The sequence below is a fragment of the Ranitomeya variabilis genome, chromosome 5 (assembly GCF_051348905.1).
Source record: "Ranitomeya variabilis isolate aRanVar5 chromosome 5, aRanVar5.hap1, whole genome shotgun sequence".
NCBI classification, from domain to species: domain Eukaryota; kingdom Metazoa; phylum Chordata; class Amphibia; order Anura; family Dendrobatidae; genus Ranitomeya; species Ranitomeya variabilis.
In genome coordinates this window covers 639,312,240-639,333,473 of record NC_135236.1, presented here as the reverse complement: position 1 = coordinate 639,333,473, position 21,234 = coordinate 639,312,240, and the positions used below count along the sequence as shown (strand labels likewise).

General features: G+C 42.9%; 1 protein-coding gene across 9 annotated transcripts in view; it reads right to left on the bottom strand.

Moving 5' to 3' along the window:
* The window catches only part of PCDH1 (protocadherin 1), a 214,173-nt gene that overhangs the window by 11,891 nt on the left and 181,048 nt on the right, over nucleotides 1–21,234 (bottom strand). For 4 of the 9 annotated variants that reach the window (XM_077266283.1, XM_077266279.1, XM_077266284.1 and 1 more), the window contains one exon: nucleotides 9,435–9,512. The exons of 2 other annotated variants lie outside the window; for them this stretch is intronic. In XM_077266283.1, coding sequence (XP_077122398.1) covers nucleotides 9,435–9,512 — 78 coding nt within the window. Of the gene's footprint in view, nucleotides 1–2,237; nucleotides 2,371–9,434; nucleotides 9,513–21,234 lie in introns of all 9 variants that reach the window. 3 more of the 9 variants (XM_077266287.1, XM_077266288.1, XM_077266286.1) reach the window with 2 other exon arrangements.

The window sequence follows — 21,234 nt, the reverse complement described above, 5'->3', positions numbered from 1 at the left end:
CAACTCTAGAGGTAGCTTAAGGACCTATCAGACACTTTCGACTAAAAGAGACAAACCCAACATTAAAATGGATTGTCTGACAGTCTAATGCAGTGTTCCCCAATTCCAGTTCTCAAGAGCCACCAACAGATCATGTTCTCAAGATTTCTGTAGTATTGCCCATATGATAATTCTATCACCGGTGATCCGTTGGTGGCTCTTGAGGACTGGAGTTGGGGAACACTGGTCTAATGTGTATGAGAGCCACACAATTCTCCCTTGACCATGTCAAGGGAAGGAAGGATCTGGATTGCTAAAATTCAACCCCATCTTTTGTTTTCTGGGAGATAAGCCACCTCATGGAATTTAGCTGCGTCTCTCAGCGAGCACAGGACCACTCAGCTGAGCAGAGCTTTTCTATTTATGAAAGAGCTCGGAAAGGTAATGGTCTGCCGAATGATCGTCCGGCAATAAGTTGTCTAATGTGTAGGGGAATTTTTACTCATCTGTTTATAGAAATCTCGCGCACAATCCGCCAAGACAAGATTGTCAATACATGGAAGGGGTTGGACAAAATAAGACATGAAAGTTGCATGTGTGCCCTTGTACACAATCTAAACTACCAGGTTAATAGAGTAAGAATTGACAATACTTAGGAGAGGATAATTGACATTCATTTTAAACAAGTTGGTTTAAGGGACGATTGAACATGGGAAAGGATCAAAGATGGAGAACCATAAAAGGACACATGAGGAATGGAGAAGAGGTTTGGTTGATATACCAATGCCTCAATTATTTTTAGTATATGTTCAATCCGTGATCATATGAATTTTTACCTCCTCATACTTTGGTTTCCTGGCGAGAATATCGTATCACTTATACAGTTAATATGTGAAATATCAGCAAAAAAAGCCTTAAAGACAAGGTCATCCATGAGCTGAACCCTGCTCAACAGAAATTGAAATAATACTGATTTAGCACAATAAAAGAAAACTGGTGTCCTTGGGAAACAGACCAAAATACTATTGCCCTGTAGCGATCTGATAGCCAGAAAATATGCCTTAAGGCGTACAAATGGTCATTGATCACAATATGCCAAGGGAAATGGATTCTTCGACCATGACTGAAATTTACCACCAGAACAAGAGGCTGACTGCAATGAGGTAAAGGGTTTCTGTATAAGCAAAAATTGGACATGTATAGCCTACCTTATTTCATATGCACCCTCATAAGTAGCCTTTATTTTTTAGGTAGCCATACACAATGTCAGCTGATTCTGCTAATTTCAACATGACCTGCCAACAATCGAGTGCATTCAGTTATGTTCTGGCTTTTCCGTCGACATCAGAAAATGAGGTAAGTAGTTGGATTTCAACATGTTAGGAGATGAGCGGTTTCCAGAAGTTTCTGAACATGGCATACTCCCCTCTCCCTACTGAGACCATGTCCACACCCAGTTGAGCCAAGTGTACTGGTGTATTGGGTGGTGGGGTCAGGAGGAATTTTTGGTCATTCAGCTGAAAGTTAATTACCAGCTTGACACATGTAGACAACCTATTTGAGAAACCCTTAAATTGATGGGAGAAACATAGCACACATACATCTATATAGTATAGCAGCACTCTCCATAATAAAAAAAAATAAAATGAAGTTCCTCTAACTCAGATTATGACTCCCACGTCTCAGGCATTCAAAAGGAATGTTTTACCATCCCTATTCTGGTTACAAATTCCAGTAATGAAAGAAGGAATTGAAATGAAAAACGAATCCAAGTTATCAGTTCTTATTCATCAAGAATCTGAATTGAAAGCCAAGACTCTGTTGGCTGTAGAGACAAGGATGAACATGATATGAGTGCCATATGAGCTCCAATCGGCTCATCACGTAATTGAACCCCGAGCAAAAAAAAAATTCTGAGTAAAATCAATAAAATGCATGCATATGGCAGTCTAATGGCACAGAGAAAATACAAAGAAACTCACTTAATGCACAACGGTTGGACTTCTTACTTGTCCCTATTATTTTTCCACAGTGCAGACACATACAATCAAGTTCTGAAATGTCATCCTGTCTTAGCAAATATTGGTGACAAATACAATGTGTATGCTCATGCTAATGTACTAATCTTGCCATTAGGCTCTACAAGTTATTTTTGGGGCTCAAACCCACCGGAAACAACATGCTAACACACTAGACTACACACCTGTCCTCACTAAAACAATGTAAAGTGAGTAGAAGAGGAACAGGAGGTCATTTACCAGAGTCCTTTCTACATCGCGGGTTGCAGAGTCGCCTGCCCTGCAGACTTTAGAACCTTATAATGAGGCAGACCGCAGCCTAATCTTGGCACGTCCCGGGTTAGCGGACTATCGAAATTTTCACCGCTCTTCCCTGTGGCAGTGCGCATGTATAAGAGAGAGATAAAGAGAGAGAAAGGACGGCCAGTGAGAGAAGGTACATCACAGACATTGTTCCTCACTTGTAACGTGTTCGTATACATTCACATACAGAATTTCTACCTATGCCTGCCAATTCTCTACAGGATAAAAGACTACTAGTAACAGTGACCATCTGTCTTCACTTGACTGTTGTAATGCAAATTTTAGAGACAGAAATCTAAAATTTCCTTTAAATTTTCACAATCGTTTCCTATATTTATTAAAAAAGTATCACCAATGTGTCATGTAAACGCAGCCAAGAATCCATATTATAGCTTGAGGGCACAGTCAGACGGTAGTTTAAATCGGAGTGAGATCGGAACGAAGTGCCGGACTGGACAACAGCTCTCACGACCCAAGGGGGTCGGTGATGAAGCTGTTGTGCTCGGGTAGGGACAGCTGCCGGCCAGTCCGTACACTGCGTTCCGATCTTGCTCCATTTTATAAGGCAGTCTGAATGCGCCCTAAAGGGAACCAGTCATCTGCCCAAATGCTATTAAACCTCCAGATAGAAGGTAAATCTGTAGCTTAATAGTGTTCCAATGGTGTCTGTTTCGGTTAGTGAAAGTGCAGCTACTGAAAGAAAAGGAACTTTATTCCTCCCGGGAGCCGCCGGCTTTCAGTCATAGAGGCGGGGCATGGGGAAGGTTCAGTCACCGCTCAGTACACAGCGATTGGTAGATATAAGCACGCCTTGGCACTTTGACGGCATGCTCTGCAGTGCATCTATGTACAGTGAACTGTCGGAGCTTACAGTCACCGCAGCTCGGCAGAGGAATAAAGTTAATTTCCTCCCTTCAAGAGGTTGGCCAAACAGAATTGGAACAATATTATCCTGCAAATTAACACTAGATTTCATATATCCCTATATATGAGCAAGAGAAGCTGAGCTGACTGATCTAAAGGTCTGTTGAAAAGAAATCAGTATAACTTGTAAAGTAATCACCTAACGCCAACTCACTCTCCTTAGCCTCCCACCGGACTCTATACCAAGAATAATAAGCCATTTAAGTGAAAAAAATTACAAGTTCTACTGATCCTATAAAGCAATGTATCAGCCTGCTCAGCTTCTGCTCTATAGTGTGTTGCTGGCGGACTGAATTTCATGGTCAATGTGACAGGTTCACCTTAAAGGCCAATACTTATTGGTTTTATCATCGGCATGTTTGATATGACACCTTGGCATGGTTCATCTAGTTTTTCATGATGGAGAAGCATTGCTAAAAATGTTGGTATGTAATTCTGGAAAACTAGTAGTTTAGGGAAAGAGTATTATGTGAAATATAAGTTATGGTTCACGACTTTCAACAGTTCGGTGATGGGTAGCATGATATGACTGCTAATGTTCGATGTCACAAGGCGGAGCAGAATGAAGTTGCAGAGCTTCAAATCCTACACTCTCCTCAATCTACCCCTAATCCTAAGGAAATGCTTGATGTAAGTATTTACATCACCCATAGTCTGCCCCATGAACCCAATGAAAATGGTATTAATATAATCCAGCCTTAAAGGATTAGATTGCTATAAAATAATCTTGAATACAGGGCCAAGTGCCCAGAGGACCCTGACTTAAAGAGTAACAACTTGTTTTTATATAGGGAAGTTTTCCTATTAACTTTTTCCCCCCTAAATCTGATTAAATATTAGTTTTAATATAATGCGTTAATATTCCCACCGATCGCAGTCATCTTCAGTATCTAGCCCCATGATGGTAATTCAGACTCTCTGATTCACGCTGCACTCTGCGTGACTCGGAAGTGGATTTGTAAGTCTATGGAGCGTCAGAACAAGGCGTCATAGGCTTATATTGTAAAATAAATCCAAAATCAATCCGCACTACACTGGTACAAGTCAAAAATCGATAATGCAAAATCAAGATGGTCCTGGCACGCATGTAAGTTTTTCCTTGATACCTTTATTCAACAAAACTGGACGCGTTTTAGCCCATCCATCCACTGCAGATGAAAGCTTTTGATGGGCTGAAACGTGTCCAGTTTTGTTATATAAAGGAATCCAGGAAAAACCTACGTTGAGTGTCGGGACAGTCTTGATTTTACACTGTAAAAGACTTCCGGCAGAATACAGTGTGATGCGGAGAGTCTGAATAACCATCACATGACTCAGAAGAGAAGTGGAACTGGTCTAGGTAGCGGAGAAGACAGTGATCGATTAGTTTATTAATACTCTGGCTATACTAATTACACGGGTTTAGGTTGAGAAAAGATAATGGGTTAAATAAAAAGTTAATTCTTTAAATTAGTGATCAGCCTTTGCAAAGTTATGAATCTTTCCAATATACCCACTACCTTATTTTGCCATACTGTCTCTCTCAAACACCAAACTAAAAATCTACAGTTCATGCTCTTTTACAAGCTGCTTTGAACCGTTGCTTAACAAGAATCCGTACTTAAAGGCTAGTAAACACTCTCTGGGCTTCTCCGCTCTCCTCCCCCTTGCTTAGACAAGTATTCACAACTTTGCAAAAAGCTGATCAATATATATATTTTGTATGCACCCTTAAAATCTAAGGAAATTAAGTAGCTGGCATATAGGCAAATTGTTCAATGTAGAACACATTAAGACTATGGGTCTCTCTCTCATTCTATCTATTCTGCTCTCTATGTCTATGAAAACATGTAATAAATGGGGGCCTTTATCCACATCCTTTTTTATTCCATAAGGATTCATGGTTAGTTGGTTGCATTTTTGCTGCAATTCCAAAGCAATGGTCATAGCTCTGATTCTCACTCTTGCCCACCAACGCCATTACATTTCCTCCATTCAAATAAGACAACCCCCAAGTTGTTAATGCAATGGTCACAAATGCAATGACAGTATTCCAATTTCATGGCTCGTCATTTGTAGCACCACTTCTACATTAGATATGTACAGTGCATTTATGAGAGCTGAGCAATTACGACATGCTAAAACAAGGGGGGGAAAGAAAATTTGTCAGAAGCTTGCTGGACCATTTGGTTAGATTGGCAGTGGCAATCGCCACCGGCAACAATGCAAAATTTTCACATATTCTTAGATGATCTAAAATTACAAGTGGAGGCCTAAAGGAGAAAAGCTAGACGTAGAGCGAAGCATAGCAGGAGCCAAAGGGAATATGGAAACAGGCATGCAAATGAGGAGCAGAAGCGTGGACTGGTTTTTAAAAAAAAGTCTAGAAGACCTGGGTTAAGGTAAAAAACCCAGTGAATAATAATGTTTTTATTTATTTTTTTTATATTTTAACTAGGAAGATATGTACCAAAAATATTAATATAAGAACAAATGAGATTTAAAGTTTATAGTACTGTGTAAATATGGCCGAGTGTTTAGTAATGCCCTTCCAGTCTGCTCCATCACTGGGCACGAGAACCAAGAACTAAGGCAAGTTATGTGTCAAACTTGTACAGTTTGTCATCCAAGCCTGGCCAAGACCCATGGTTCTAGGCAGATGACCCTGCTGCCCTTTGCCCAAGCCACACCCCTGCTTAAAAGTGGTATCTACTACTGATGAACGAACATGCTCGGCTAAGGTGTTATCCGAACATACTCAGGTGCTATCCGAGTGGCTTTGGCCTGCTCAAAAAATATGTTCGAGACCCCGCATCTGCATGTCTCGCGGCTGTTAGACAGCCGCAACATATGCATGGATTGCCTGTGAGGCAATTCCTGCATGTGTTCCGAATGTTGAGCAATCGCAGGGAATCAAGCTTCTTTTTCGAGCACGCCCTAATCCAACCATGTTCGCTCAGCACTATTGTCCACTATCGGCAATCCTCTAATTAAAAACCAAGGGAGGTGAGGGAACAAAATAAAAAAGACATTATTCCTCCTGGAACACTGTAGTAAGGGCTGCAAAAACCACTTATGTGTTGGTATCAACACACAAAGCTGCAACTAATCAGCTCGGCCACTGATCATATCTTTCTCAAGTTCCCGGTAGTACTAATAAGGGTTATACAGTGGTGGAAAGCCTCTTTATAGGGTTTGCAAGATTTAAAAGGCCCTTTTTCTCTCCCAGTAACGCCACTCTTGTCCATTTCTGGTGTTGCACCCTAACCCTATTCACAGGGGGTAAAAAAAAAAAAAAAAAAAAAAAAATACCTTTTCTCTAATCTCAAGCAACCACTTTAATGACGGCATAAGGACATCAGCTTGAGAAAGCTTTCTATCCACTGCAAAGACCAGCTCCCACCCCACAGCAAGTCAGAAGGTCAGGTTAGATTCTACTTATAAAGCAGTTAAGACCTCTTCTTTGATGACTCAGCTTCTGGATCCTTGCAGGTTACAGACTGTGGGTCTTCATTTAGAAATGAACCTTTCTAGGTGGGACAATCCAATTATAGTACTTTAATTGCATTCACACCCCATTCCTGGTGCCTTTATGGCCCAAAAGGTTTGACTCATATGACCTAAAATACATGAAGGTTGAAGGGCCCTATTGAAGATTTTGTGTCGAGTCCCAAGAGTTATGCACAGAGCAAATTTGTTCGAACTCACCAGTTTTGGCAGACCATCCAATGAACATGCGGTCCTCAACAGAAGTTGAGGTAGAGGAGGATTGGGTCATATTGATATTTAAACAGCCGATATTTTTATTGACAGATAAGCCAATGCCAATGGAGTCTGGCAGCAGTTTTTGCTTTCTCCACATTGACTACATGTGAGCACTCGCCTGATTGCTCATGTGTATGGGGGAGTCAGTATAGATCATTGCCTACCCCATGAGTATTCAGGCCTCATGGGTATGGCCAGCATAGAGTGTTGTCTGGGCTTAGGGTACAAGTCTGCAATCACTCTATATGAAAGCAGACTTGTGAATCCTCACATCGCGCATACTGCACACTGTGAGGAGTTTCCAGTGCAGTTAACAGAAGAAGGCTTTTAGCATACTTCCGGCCACATTCTGACTAGACTTGTTTGGCCTCACTCATTATGCATTGACCAAGGCTGTGCCCATCTAGTCCGCACATGACCACATGTATGCAAATCACATTTGTGGTCACGCTACTCCTGGCATCGGAGAATCTTCATAGTGTGCACGATGGGAAGACTCACAAGTCTGCAGTCACAGTGAGACCAGACAACCCCTTTAATTGGGCATTTTCAAGTCTGGAAGTTATTCCCTATCTATTGGTTTGCTGAGGTTATGTCTGCTGGGACACCGACCTACACTGAGAATACGGGTTCTAAAAAGTCCCATATGAATGGAATGGTGGTCGATCAAGCGCAATGTCGTTCCATTTATTCTTTACGGGACCACCGGAGGTAGCTGGGCGCTGTGCTTGGATGGTCTTCAGCACGCTCCTAACAATGAATGTAGCGGTAGTGCACATGATCGACACCTGGGCCAGTCACACGTGGCTCGGCATCGGTGGGGTGCCAGCTGTCAGACCCCCAGTGATTGGGAAGTAATTTCCTATCTTAGATAGGGGACAAGTTCCAAAAGTGATAGAACCCCTTTCAGAGTGCCATTGTTTAGATTTCTACTCTTACATCATAGACTTTGCCCACCCAAACTGTCACCAGAGACACCCGACCCCTTTTATCAGCCATTCTACAAAGTTTCCAGTGGTTGGATCAGACAGTACCAAGGAGGAACATACAAGGTGTCATATAGGAACTGGGGAGATGTGGATTTGAGTTCCCAGTAATCCAGCAATTCTGCACATGACATAATCCTAGTCTTGAGATTACCGGATTACCGGTTGCGCATTGTATATATGGCACATTTTTTGTTTCTGCTTTTTTTGTATACATAAATGATAAAAGCATGCAGAATGGGGGAATGGATCTGATACCATCTGAGAGAAGGCTTGCGATGGATTCCCAGAGGCTTGTTTCTTCAGTATAATTATATGCTTACTGATTCCAGCATAGGGATTTCGGAGACCCCATGCAATTACACTGGCTGAAATAACAGGGTAGTGGAGGAAAAGTAGCAGGCATTATATTTTCCATGAAGCTGCACATGTGATGGAGGAAACTCTGGGGAACTCGCTCTACAGCTTTCAGTCACTGTGGGTTAAGGCAGATGCAGCAATGAAGAGATCGGGGTCTGTGACAGAGCCCCCGAAAAAGGATGCACTAACAATATAGCATCGCTTCACTAGTGAGGTGTGCACTCACAATTTTTCAAGAGAACCCATCAGAGCTGTTTATTTATTTTCTCATTTTTATGTTATGTTCCTCTGTTATTATTCCTGAAAATGTATAAAGAGCACTGGGTGCATACCTCTTGTGAATGGGCCGTGTGAGACTATAAGGCCATGTGCACACGTTGTGGTTTTTGACTGCAGATTTGTTATAAAACCTGAGGGGTTTCCTGATGCCAGAAAAGTGAATGAGAATCCTCAAGTCATGTATTTAAATCTGCAGGGTGTCAATTCTTTCAGCGTTTTTGCTGCAGATTTCACCCATTATGAGTGGCGAAAAATCTTCAACAAAAACACAAGTAAAATAAAGCAGTAAACGCGCATGTTCTCAATTTAGGCAAAGGTTTCCAGGATGGCCAACAGAGTAAGTGAAAAAAAAAAAAACGATAGAAGGAAGAAAAATAGAAAAAAAAAGTAAGAAAAAAATAGAAAAAATTAAAGGAAAAAATAGAATGGAAAAAATACAAAAAAAGAAAAAAAAAGGAAAAAAATGAAGGAAAAAATAGAAGGAAAAAATGAAGAAAAAAGTAGAGGGAAAAAAGAAAAAATAGAAGAAAAAAAAAGTAGAAAAATAGAAGGAAAAAAATACAAGGGAAAAAATACAAAAAAGAAAAAAATTTAAGCAAAAACTAGAAGTAAAAAAATGAAGAAAAAAGTAGAAGGAAAACAACAACAAAAAAGAAAAAAATAGAAGGAATAAAGTAGAGAAATAGAAGAGGAAAAAATTGAAGAAAGAAAAAATAGAAGGAAAAAGAAAAAACATAGTAAAGGTATATGTAAAGCTTGTACTATAAAACAATATATTCGTACAACATGAAGTTTCTCCTGAGGCTTGAAATTTCCCGTACATTCATCAAATCATACTCACAGGAATAAAGGAGGTGGAGATTTACGCAGCTGTCTGCAGGGTCGCGGGGCTGGACGACTGCATTAGCTGTCCCTGTGTCTGCAGAAATGACATGAAGGGAAGAAGGTGGTCACCTGTGACTCAGGAGGAGGAACATCATTTCGACAGAAGATAAACTAATTGGCAAGTCAGAGAATGGACACTTTTTGGTGATCACCTCAATCCTTCCATGGGAATTTCCGAGGGCTCAGATCCTGTTAATACAACCTTCCAGTATGGGGTCTCTGAAACAGCACCCCAGATCTCAGCTTCCCGTTTGATTTCCTTGAAGCATGATTTATACTAGGAAAGGGTTCCTTACGTTGTAAGAGGGCAAAAAGTCAGAATCACCAATTTGGTTGCACAAAATAGCATTTGTGATATCAGCATTTCAATTAAATGATTTAATGAAGGAGAAAACAGAGAAGAAAGGGTTACTTGTATGACAAAGAGGGTTCCATTGTTTCCCAAACAGTGACATCCATGACCTGTGGCTAGATCTGGTATTACAGCTTATCCTTAGTCATATAAAAGGAGGCTGTGCGGCTATATATCAGACCCTATCCAGTGGCAAAAGGGGCCCCATATACTAGAGCTCAAATCCGTAAAACCTGAAAGCCATGGAAACTAACATTTATTTTGTAACCGGTTGCAACCCTTTTGCACAGCAATTTGCCCAAATTTTACTAGAAAGCGAATAAAAGGAACGAGAAAGGGGGGAAAAAAGTTCTCAAGCAAGGCAACATTACCAGTTTCTGCCAGATACTTATTCCAAGCATTGAGCAAACGAAAATGGTTTAAGCTGAACTTTTATTGGGATATCCAAGAAAAAAAATGATTAATACTGGCTCTTTAAAGGATGCTGAGAGGAGGAGACTTAAAGCCACAATGCTCCTCTAGGAAATATGCTAATTATGCAAATTGTCTCTTCAGAGAGGAAGAGAGCTAGAACTTGAGTGCCACCTATTGGAAGGTAGCAATCCTACAAGTCAATGTTGACCCTTTAACGAGCCTTGTCACATGACTTCGGATAATAGCCAAACCAGAATCTCAGTTTGCAGACACTGTGTTTTGGGGTACTGCCCCTCGTCAGTGCAAAGCGGAGATCTGGTTTGGCTGTGTGAGAGGCACCTGACCGTTATCCAAGAAGTATTGTTTCTCCTTGTGGAGATTGACATGCTAAGCATGCCGAGATGAGGAGACTTAAAGCCGCAATGCTCCTCTGGGAAATATGCTAGTTATGCAAATTGTCTCTTCAGAGAGGAAGAGAGCTAGAACTCTAGTGCCACCCAGAGGTATGCTTAGCATGTCGATCTTCGCAAGGAGAGAACAATACTTCTTGGATAATGGTTGGACGCCTCTCACACAGCTAAACCAGATCTCCACTTTGCACTGACTCCACTTTGACTGACGCAAGTGTGAAAGTAGCCTAACGCCACATCGATGGGGTCGCATCACACCAGGCCGGCTAATCAAAAGAAGAGGTATAAATGCTGAGAAGTAAGAGGCGGTTCTCAAGTGTCCCATTGGATGACCACTTGACAGGGTTAAGCGCATCAAAATCTTTAATTTTCACTCCTTTCCAGCCCCTAAGACGGTAAAATGGCCAGCTACCATTTTGATATTTTTAGGATTTCACTTGGCTGAATTCAGCAAATTTTTCAGAACCTGAACCATCAGTGGTGCAGACACGTGGACCAGATATCACAATAGGATGGATCTAAAATATCGCAAATTTTGATGTGGGCATTAAATGAAAGCCCTGTATACCAGTCTATGTATATCCATTAGCGATGAGCGAACGTGCTGAGATAAGGTGTTATCAGAGCAAGCTCATATCCCAACAGGTCTTCGGCGTGCTCAAAAAATATGTTTGAGTCCCCGTGGCTGTAACCTTTTTGACAGCCGCAACACACGCATGAATTGCCTGTTTTTTGAGACGCTCTGTTAGCGCATGAGCATGCTCGGATAACACCTTATCCCAGCACGTTCGCTGGTCTACTATCCCTCTCACAGTATGACAGATGGATGCATGTTACTTGGGAATATTGATTTACGTCTTCCGCTTTCTGAAGTACGATGGCCAATATTGGTGATAGGAGCTTGCAATCTGCAATCAAGTATAGCAAATCAATTGAACTGTTGCCTTTACAGTAAAGCTGTTCCCAGAAAAATACTTAAGGCGCTAATTAAATTTGTCAAAGAAATGCCATTATCCACTTCGAGCTGTTATTTCGTCTATGAGGAAACGTTATGAACATGTTCAGAAGGAGGTCTCCTGGGGGTGTCAGATAGCAGATCAGCCTGCAGCAGTTGCGTTGCTGCCAGTCGTGGTATTCTGGCATCGAGAAATTGTGAGTGAGCTATTGGCAGAGATCAGCTGCTGTGCTGTTTGCTATAAACGCGCATTAACAGTTCTCGAGCAGGGGGTAACTTACAAGGCCATCGCAAGCTGCCATAAGAGCCGTCATCTCGGCTGCCAGCACGAGCAATTGATTTTGTTGTCATTAATCTAAAGGCTAAATGTCTATTCCAGCGCCGCCTCTGCACACGGCCGGTCAGCGGGCTACCGGTGCCAGGTATTTGGGAACGCTGACTCACGCAATGGAGCACAACCAGCACCCACAGCCACACGGCACCGTAGGCCCAAGACGATATGTAGATTTCTCTCTCTGCAATTCAATGCACTGGGATTCATTGAGGCTTGAACATTCAATTTCTTGAGATTTTTTTTCCTTTTCAAGAAAATGAAAGAGCCGAATCATAAAAAGGAAAGCGATTATAGGAAAAGACATGCTGACACAGAATCAAAAAAAGACTGACAGAGAGGAGAGATCGGGTGAGAGGAGGCGCATGAGAATGATATTCGAAGACAAGTCAGGAGGAGAATAGATGAGTTTAAAGAGATGGAGAGAGCCAGAATTCGGTGCTCAGCCAAGTTCCTCTGGAGACCCTGCCGGGAGATTGAAAGAGGCTATGAATGTGTAATTACCGGGGCTCAATATGATGAGATGCATAGCGTATGTGTGCTGTTAGCGGGGTGGCCTGGGAAATTCACCATCATTAACCCGTCCACAAAACATCTCCAGCGATGGGATGGGCAGTGCTGATGGGATCAAGCCAAGCGCCAAGCAATTACAGGCCACGGCTAGAACCTTACAAGATTCTCGGCTTTATAGGGATACTCTTAACCCTTTACAGGATACAATAAAAAAAAAAACCACATTTGGAATGGATATAATGGCAATGAGATACTAACACCGGATGGGTAACTTCGATAATACATGGAGGGCCGCCAACTTTATTTTTTTTCTCGTAGGTGTAAAAAAAAAAAAAAAAAACCTGAGTCAGGGCCAACAAGTATTAGAAGGGATTTTTCATTATGGCTCTAAAACTTAAATGTGAGAAGCTATTACATGGCTCTTAAATTATGTATTAGTAGCATTAGATGGCTGAGTGCTTCCATTCTTATGCAATACGCTGCTAATTGGGGTTGAACTTTACAACCCGAAGATGATGTTCTGCAGGAAATGGACTTCTGGAAAATTAACATGTCGTACCCTATAGTGTTAATGACCAACTGAAGACGTCTTCCCTTTAATACTACGTCTGTCAGATGGCTGTGTAAATCGGAGCGAGATCGAACGTAGTGCATGGACTGGCCGGCGGCTCTCCTGACCGGAATGTGACAGCTGCATAGAAATACATGTGACGCTCAGGTGGGGAGAGCCGCCGGCCAGTCCGTGCACTGCGTTCCGATATTGATTGGATTTATAGGGTCGTCTGACTGCGCCATAAAGGAGAGGGACATTCAGGTAAGTGTATTCTGCAAAGAGCTTTGTAAGGGAGTTGCATCTAAATCTAAAAAAAGAAAAAATATTTGCAAACAAATGGTGGCGGCTTAAGCAACTTAATGGCTTAAGCGGCTTAATGCAAAGTCGACCCACTAAAAAGGAAAAAAATAAAATAATCAAGACTATGAAGAACCCAGTAATGTGAAAAGCAGTGAATACGTTGATCCAAAATGTGTTCAGTTTGACCCTTTATATTTTCACCAGTCTCTTCCCTAAGTTTGCAGCAAGTCCCAAAGCAAGAATGATGAATCCTCTGGCTGCAACTCTAATAGAGCGCCCTCAGGTGGACTAGTGCATGTAAAAAAAAAATCTAATTACATACCATGAAAATAAGTACTGACAGGTTATTAATTATACATAGTAACGAACGAATGTCTACCATCTCAATTTGCAATTTGTTTGCTTGATATGAGGTACACCATCTTTGTAACTAGATGGAATCTGCCATTTATGACATGATTGAGATCAAGTCACAGAATGTGTTTTCTTAGGATTGTCTACGGGAGGATCTTGTCTATTGAAGACACATTAGCTGAAGATTAATACATGCAAGTGTCTCTCTGGCACAATAAAACATAACTGCTAAGCTTGCACTGAATATCACATTTTGTTTTACTGGAAGTTTATTTTATTAAGCATATGGCAAGATGGTGATAAAGCACCAGCAGAATTAACAGCTCCGAATTGACAGTAATTCTCCTGAAATTATCGGCATTGCTACAGTAATTTAGTCCTAATGAATGCAGCGTGTGGGCAGAGGCCCAAGAAAACCACCTGCTCCATCCCTCACCTGTCTTGTGGGAAGGGATGCTCTGTCACCACATGTTTAGGGGGACTCACGGTCAGGCTAGGAAGGATCAGAGACAACAAAAGATTAGGTGGTTGCTTAGGAGTGTCCAATTAAAAAAAAAAAAAAAATCAGCTCAATATGGAGGGATATATGACACAACATGGGACCCTGGGACTGCACGCTACTACTCAGATCGCGAGACCCGTGAAACGGCATGCTACTACTCAGATCGTGAGAGCTGAGAAATGGCCCGCTGCTACACAGACCATGAGATCCATGAATCTGCAACCTACTACTCAGATTCCGACACCCATGAAACGGCATGCAACTACTCAGATCGTTAGACCCGTGAAACGGCATGCTACTACTTAGATCGTGAGACCTGTGAAACGGCATGCTACTACTCAGATCGTGAGACCTGTGAAACGGCATGCTACTACTCAGATCGTGAGACCGGTGAAACGGCATGCTACTACTCAGATCGTGAGACCTGTGAAACGGCCCGCTGCTACTCAGACCGTTAGACCCATGAATCGGCAACCTACTACTCAGATCGGGAAACCTGTGGAACTTCACGCTAATTCTTTGGTCCTGAGACCACGTGACAGAATGTTACAATTCCTCGTTGCAAGGCCCTTAGGACTGCATGTTACTACTGTATCTTGTGAGATTGTAGGATTGCACGCAACTCTGCGTCGCGAGTCCCACTGAACTGCACGCAACTATAGTGCCTTGCGAAACCCTTGGAACTGCATACTATTATACCGCATTGTGAGACCCTTGGGACTGCACGCTAGTACTCTGCATTGTGAGACCGTGTGATTGCACACTATTTCTCTGCGATGCAAGACACGTGGAACCACACGTTACTACTCCCCGACAAGAGACCGCACACCACTACTCTGCATCATGAGAACCAGTTGGACCGCACGCTACTACTCCTTATCGCTCAACAAGCTACAGCTCTTTGTCATGAGACTCATGGGTCTTAACACTACTCTTTGTGGGACCACTATGGAATTACTACTGCAGACCTTAAAGCACCACTACAACATTTTTTTTTTATTTCAGCACTGGAGCGGTGCCACTAATCTAAGTTCCGTGTCCCTAGTATTATACTTACCAGCTGCTGTCCTCAGCTCTTCCCAGTGCCGCTCCGGTCCCAAGGTGCCATCTTGTGACTGCAACTGCTGCCTGTCCGAAGTCAGAGGTAGCGTTTGCAATCTCGCAGTGTAAGAATATAACAGCCTTTTTCTGCTTCTCAGACTTTCATTGAGTTGGGACTTTCGTCTCACACAGCAAACACTGGAGCAATAGGGGAGGTCACAAACTGCAGAAGACCCACCAAAAAGGCACAGAAACTAGATGAAGATGGCAGCTGGTAAGTGTAATTTAGGGGCACTAAACTTAGAAAACTTAGATTAGTGGCACTACTCCCACGCTGTAATTCAAAACAAAAAAACACTGGAGTGGTGCTTTAAGAATTACGTGGATGACTCCATGAAAGGACTGCATGAGATCAGCAAAAAATGTCCAAAAACGTATACAAAACTATATAAGTTTGCAGTGAAACCTACGATATTTCCAATACAAAATCCCACAAGAACGTTGATTAACGTTGATGAAAATCTGAAGATCTAACCATTCCTATTCCAGAATAATGTGAGTGTTGCCCACAGAAAACAACATTAAGTTACGGTACGGAGAAAATGGCTTCTATTCTGAAGTGTCAACATCTCGCTGTGGGCCTCCAGCACCGGAGTGTCATCGGAGCCGCTCTCTGTCCTGCAGCCATGTGTCTCAATGCTTACTTTACGTGTCAGAGACCGGCCCTGGAAGCTCCACATTAGCACTGATAAATGACTTCTGAAGGAGGCCACACTGTTTAGGTTAATCCGGATGATCACAGATGTATGACGATGTCACAACCTGGCTTTTCTTCACACGTTCACAATTGTGCCATATTTCCCACATTTACAGCATTACCCAAAGGGGCTGCCTCTTCGGATGTCGTCAAATGATCACTTCTCGTTGTATCGCTGTTCTACATAAGGTGGAATTCCCCTCTGCTTTTGTAAGTCTCTCCTGATTTTATTAAACTTTTACTATGACTACTATTATAGTCACAAAAGGGTAGACCTGGAAAAAAAAAATTCCAATACAAAGCTGTGAAAATATGACTTCCAAGCTGTATAGACAAAATTAAAGGAAATAAATTCACTTAAGAGCTATAGGGTCGATTTATTAAGACTGGTGTTCTGTATTCCATTCTTAATGAAGGGGCCTAGCATCGTAAGATGGACAGAATCTATATATATAATTGTCTAAGGGTTTTTCCGTCTGTCTGTCTGTCTGTCTGTCTGTCTGTCTGTCTGTCTGTCTGTCTGTCTGTCTGTCTGTCTGTCTGTCTGTCTGTCTGTCTGTCTGTCTGTCTGTCTGTCTGTCTGTCTTGGAAATCCCGCGTCTGATTGGTCAAGGCCGCCAGGCCTCGACCAATCAGAGACGGGCACAGCATGGCGACGATGATGTCATAATGGAAATCCTGCGTCTCTGATTGGTCGAGGCCGCCAGGCCTCGACCAATCAGCGATGGGCACAGTATCGACGTAGATGTCATAATGGTTGCCATGGCGACAATGATGTCATAGAGGTTGCCTCGACCAATCAGCGACGGGCACAGTCTGCCGCGAATTCTGGAATCATCATTGTCCATATACTACGGGGACATGCATATTCTAGAATACCCGATGCGTTAGAATCGGGCCACAATCTAGTATATCTATATATATATATAATTGTCTAAGGGTTTTTCCGTCTGTCTGTCTGTCTTTCTGTCTGTCTGTCCTGGAAATCCCGCGTCTCTGATTGGTCGAGGCCGCCAGGCCTCGACCAATCAGAGACGGGCACAGCATGGCGACGATGATGTCATAAAGGTTGCCTCGACCAATCAGTGACGGGCACAGTCTGCCGTGAATTCGCCTCGACCAATCAGCGACGGGCACAGTATCGACGTAGATGTCATAATGGTTGCCATGGCGACGATGATGTCATAAAGGTTGCCTCGACCAATCAGCGACGGGCACAGTCTGCCGTGAATTCTGGAATCATCATTGTCCATATACTACGGGGACATGCATATTCTAGAATACCCGATGCATTAGAATCGGGCCACAGTCTAGTATATATATAATTGTCTAAGGGTTTTTCTGTCTGTCTGTCTGTCCCGTTTATTTATTCGCTGATTGGTCGAGGCCGCTAGGCCTCGACCAATCAGCGACGGGCACAGCATGGCGACGATGATGTCATAATGGAAATCCCGCGTCTCTGATTGGTCGAGGCTGCCAGGCCTCGACCAATCAGCGACGGGCACAGTATCGACGTAGATGTCATAATGGTTGCCATGGCGACGATTATGTCAAAAAGGTTGCCTCGACCAATCAGCGACGGGCACAGTCGGAATCATCATTGTCCATATACTACGGGGACATGCATATTCTAGAATACCCGATGCGGGCCTCAATCAGAGACGCGGGATTTCTACGTCGATTCTAGAATATGCATGTCCCCGTAGTATATGGACAATGATGATTCCAGAATTCGCGGCAGACTGTGCCCGTCGCTGATTGGTCGAGGCAACCTTTATGACATCTACGTCGAGACTGTGCCCGTCGCTGATTGGTCAAGGCGAATTCGCGGCAGACTGTGCCCGTCGCTGATTGGTCGAGGCAACCTTTATGACATCATCGTCGCCATGCTGTGCCCGTCGCTGATTGGTCGAGGCAACCTTTATGACATCATCGTCGCCATGCTGTGCCCGTCGCTGATTGGTCGAGGCAACCTTTATGACATCTACGTCGAGACTGTGCCCGTCGCTGATTGGTCAAGGCGAATTCGCGGCAGACTGTGCCCGTCGCTGATTGGTCGAGGCAACCTTTATGACATCATCGTCGCCATGCTGTGCCCGTCGCTGATTGGTCGAGGCAACCTTTATGACATCATCGTCGCCATGCTGTGCCCGTCGCTGATTGGTCGAGGCCTGGCGGCCTCGACCAATCAGAGACGCGGGATTTCCAGGACAGACAGACAGAAAGACGGAAAAACCCTTAGACAATTATATATATCTATATATATAATTGTCTAAGGGTTTTTCCGTCTGTCTGTCTGTCCTGGAAATCCCGCGTCTCAGCGACGGGCACAGTATCGATGTAGATGTCATAATGGTTGCCATGGCGACGATGATGTCATAAAGGTTGCCTCGACCAATCAGCGACGGGCACAGTCTGCCGCAAATTCTGGAATCATCATTGTCCATATACTACAGGGACATGCATATTCTAGAATACCCGATGCGTTAGAATCGGGCCACAATCTAGTAGATATATATATACTAGACTGTGGCCCGATTCTAATGCATCGGGTATTCTAGAATATGCATGTCCCCGTAGTATATTGACAATGATGATTCCAGAATTCACGGCAGACTGAGCCCGTTGCTGATTGGTCGAGGCAACCTTTATGACATCATCGTCGCCATGGCAACCATTATGACATCTACGTCGATACTGTGCCCGTCGCTGATTGGTCGAGGCCTGGCGGCCAGGCCTCGACCAATCAGACGCAGGATTTCCAGGACAGACAGACAGAAAGACAGACAGACGGAAAAACCCTTAGACAATTATATATATATATATATATATATATATATATATATATATATATATACATATATATACATATACACATACATACATACATACACTGCAGACCAAACGGACACACCTTCTCATTTAATGATTTTTATCTATTTTCATGACTATGAAAATTGTACATTCACACTGAAGGCATCAAAACTATGAATTAACACCTGGAATTATATACTTAACAAAAGAGTGTGAAACAACTAAAATTATGGCTTATATTCTAGGTTCTTCAAAGTAGCCACCTTTTGCTTTGATGACTGCTTTGCACACTCTTGGCATTCTCTTGAGCTTCAAGAGGTAGTCACCGGGAATGGTTTTCACTTCACAGGTGTGCCCTGTCAGGTTTAATAAGTGGGATTTCTTGCCTTATAAATGGTGTTGGGACCATCAGTTGTGTTGTGCAGAAGTCTGGTGGATACACAGCCGATAGTCCTACTGAATAGACTGTAAGAATTTGTATTATGGCAAGAAAAAAGCAGCTAATTAAAGAAAAACGAGTGGCCATCATTACTTTAAGAAATGAAGGTCAGTCAGTCCGAAAAATTGGGAAAACTTTGAAAGTGTCCCCAAGTGCAGTGGCAAAAACCATCAAGAGCTACAAAGAAACTGGCTCACATGAGGACCGCCCCAGGAAAGGAAGACCAAGAGTCAACTCTGCTTCTGAGGATAAGTTTATCCGAGTCACCAGCCTCAGAAATTGCAGGTTAACAGCAGATCAGGTTAGAGACCAGGTCAATGCCACACAGAGTTCTAGCAGCAGACACATCTCTACAACAACTGTTAAGAGGAGACTTTGTGCAGCAGGCCTTCATTGTAAAATAGCTGCTAGGAAACCACTGCTAAGGACAGGCAACAAGCAGGAGAGACTTGTTTGGGCTAAAGAACACAATGAATAGATATTCGACCAGTGGAAATCTGTGCTTTGGTCTGATGAGTCCAAATTTGAGATCTCTGGTTCCAACCACCGTGTCTTTGTACGACGCAAAAAAGGTGAACGGATGGACTCTACATGCCTGGTTCCCACCGTGAAGCATGGAGGAGGAGGTGTGATGATGCTTTGCTGGTGACACTGTTGGGGGATTTATTCAAAAGGCATGAAGGCATACTGAACCAGCATGGCTACCACAGCATCTTGCAGCGGCATGCTATTCCATCCGGTTTGGGTTTAGTTGGACCATCATTAATTTTCCAACAGGACAATGACCCCAAACACATCTCCAGGCTGTGTAAGGGCTATTTGACCAAGAAGGAGAGTGATGGGGTGCTACGCCAGATGACCTGGCCTAGACCTGAACCCAATCGAGATGGTTTGGGGTGAGCTGGACCGCAGAGTGAAGGCAAAAGGGCCAACAAGTGCTAAGCATCTCTGGGAACTCCTTCAAGATTGTTGGAAGACCATTTCCGGTGACTACCTCTTGAAGCTCATCAAGAGAATGCCAAGAGTGTGCAAAGCAGTCATCAAAGCAAAAGGTGGCTACTTTGAAGAACCTAGAATATAAGACAATTTCAGTTGTTTCACACATTTTTGTTAAGTATATAATTCCACACGTGTTAATCCATAGTTTTGATGCCTTCAGTGTGAATGTACAAATTTCAGAGTCATGAAAATACAGAAAAATCTTTAAATGAGAAGGTTTGTCCAAACTTTTGGTCTGATTATTATATATATATATATATATATATATATATATACACATATACATATACACATATACATATACACACACACTCATATACACACACACACATATACACACACACACACACACTGCATATACAGACACGCACTTTCATGAATTGAAACCAATGTGCCTTGTGGGGCTGAGTATTATCTTGCAGTCAAGTCACCATACACAGACTAATGTTGGGTAAACCCCGCTGATATTGACTGGTTCGGATGACAGTCTAATTTGTATGGGGGGAGGTCGACTGATGAACGGGAGAGATATCCATCATGTATGTCCGATTTTGGACTGTGGATCCCTTTGTTCTCGGAGAGATAAGCTGACTGACATGTCTAATGGCTGACCTCTCATAGATCACCTAAAAAGGCTGAATGAGTGCTTCAGTGTATGGAAGAGATGGCAGAGTAGGCTGCTGGCAATCTAACTTGTATGGCGGGCTATACAAGGGCAAAGCCAGATGTGAGAACAACCGGGTTGAGGTCATGGTATGACCAATAAACAGTTTTCAAATTGCTCACTAAACCAAGCAATCAGTTGATTTTGACGGAAAAAAAGCTGTTTGCGAAAAAGTAAGTGACTGCTTGGGGAAGCCAAGCACTTGGGGAACGACATGTTGGAAAAATGGGAGAGTTTGTGGGTATTAAAATAGAGAGGCATGGCTATATCTCCTAGACAGTGGCGCAACTTGAAGCTCATGGGGCCACACAGAGACTTATAGATTCTTGTACAGTCACCTGCCTTAACTATAATGAGG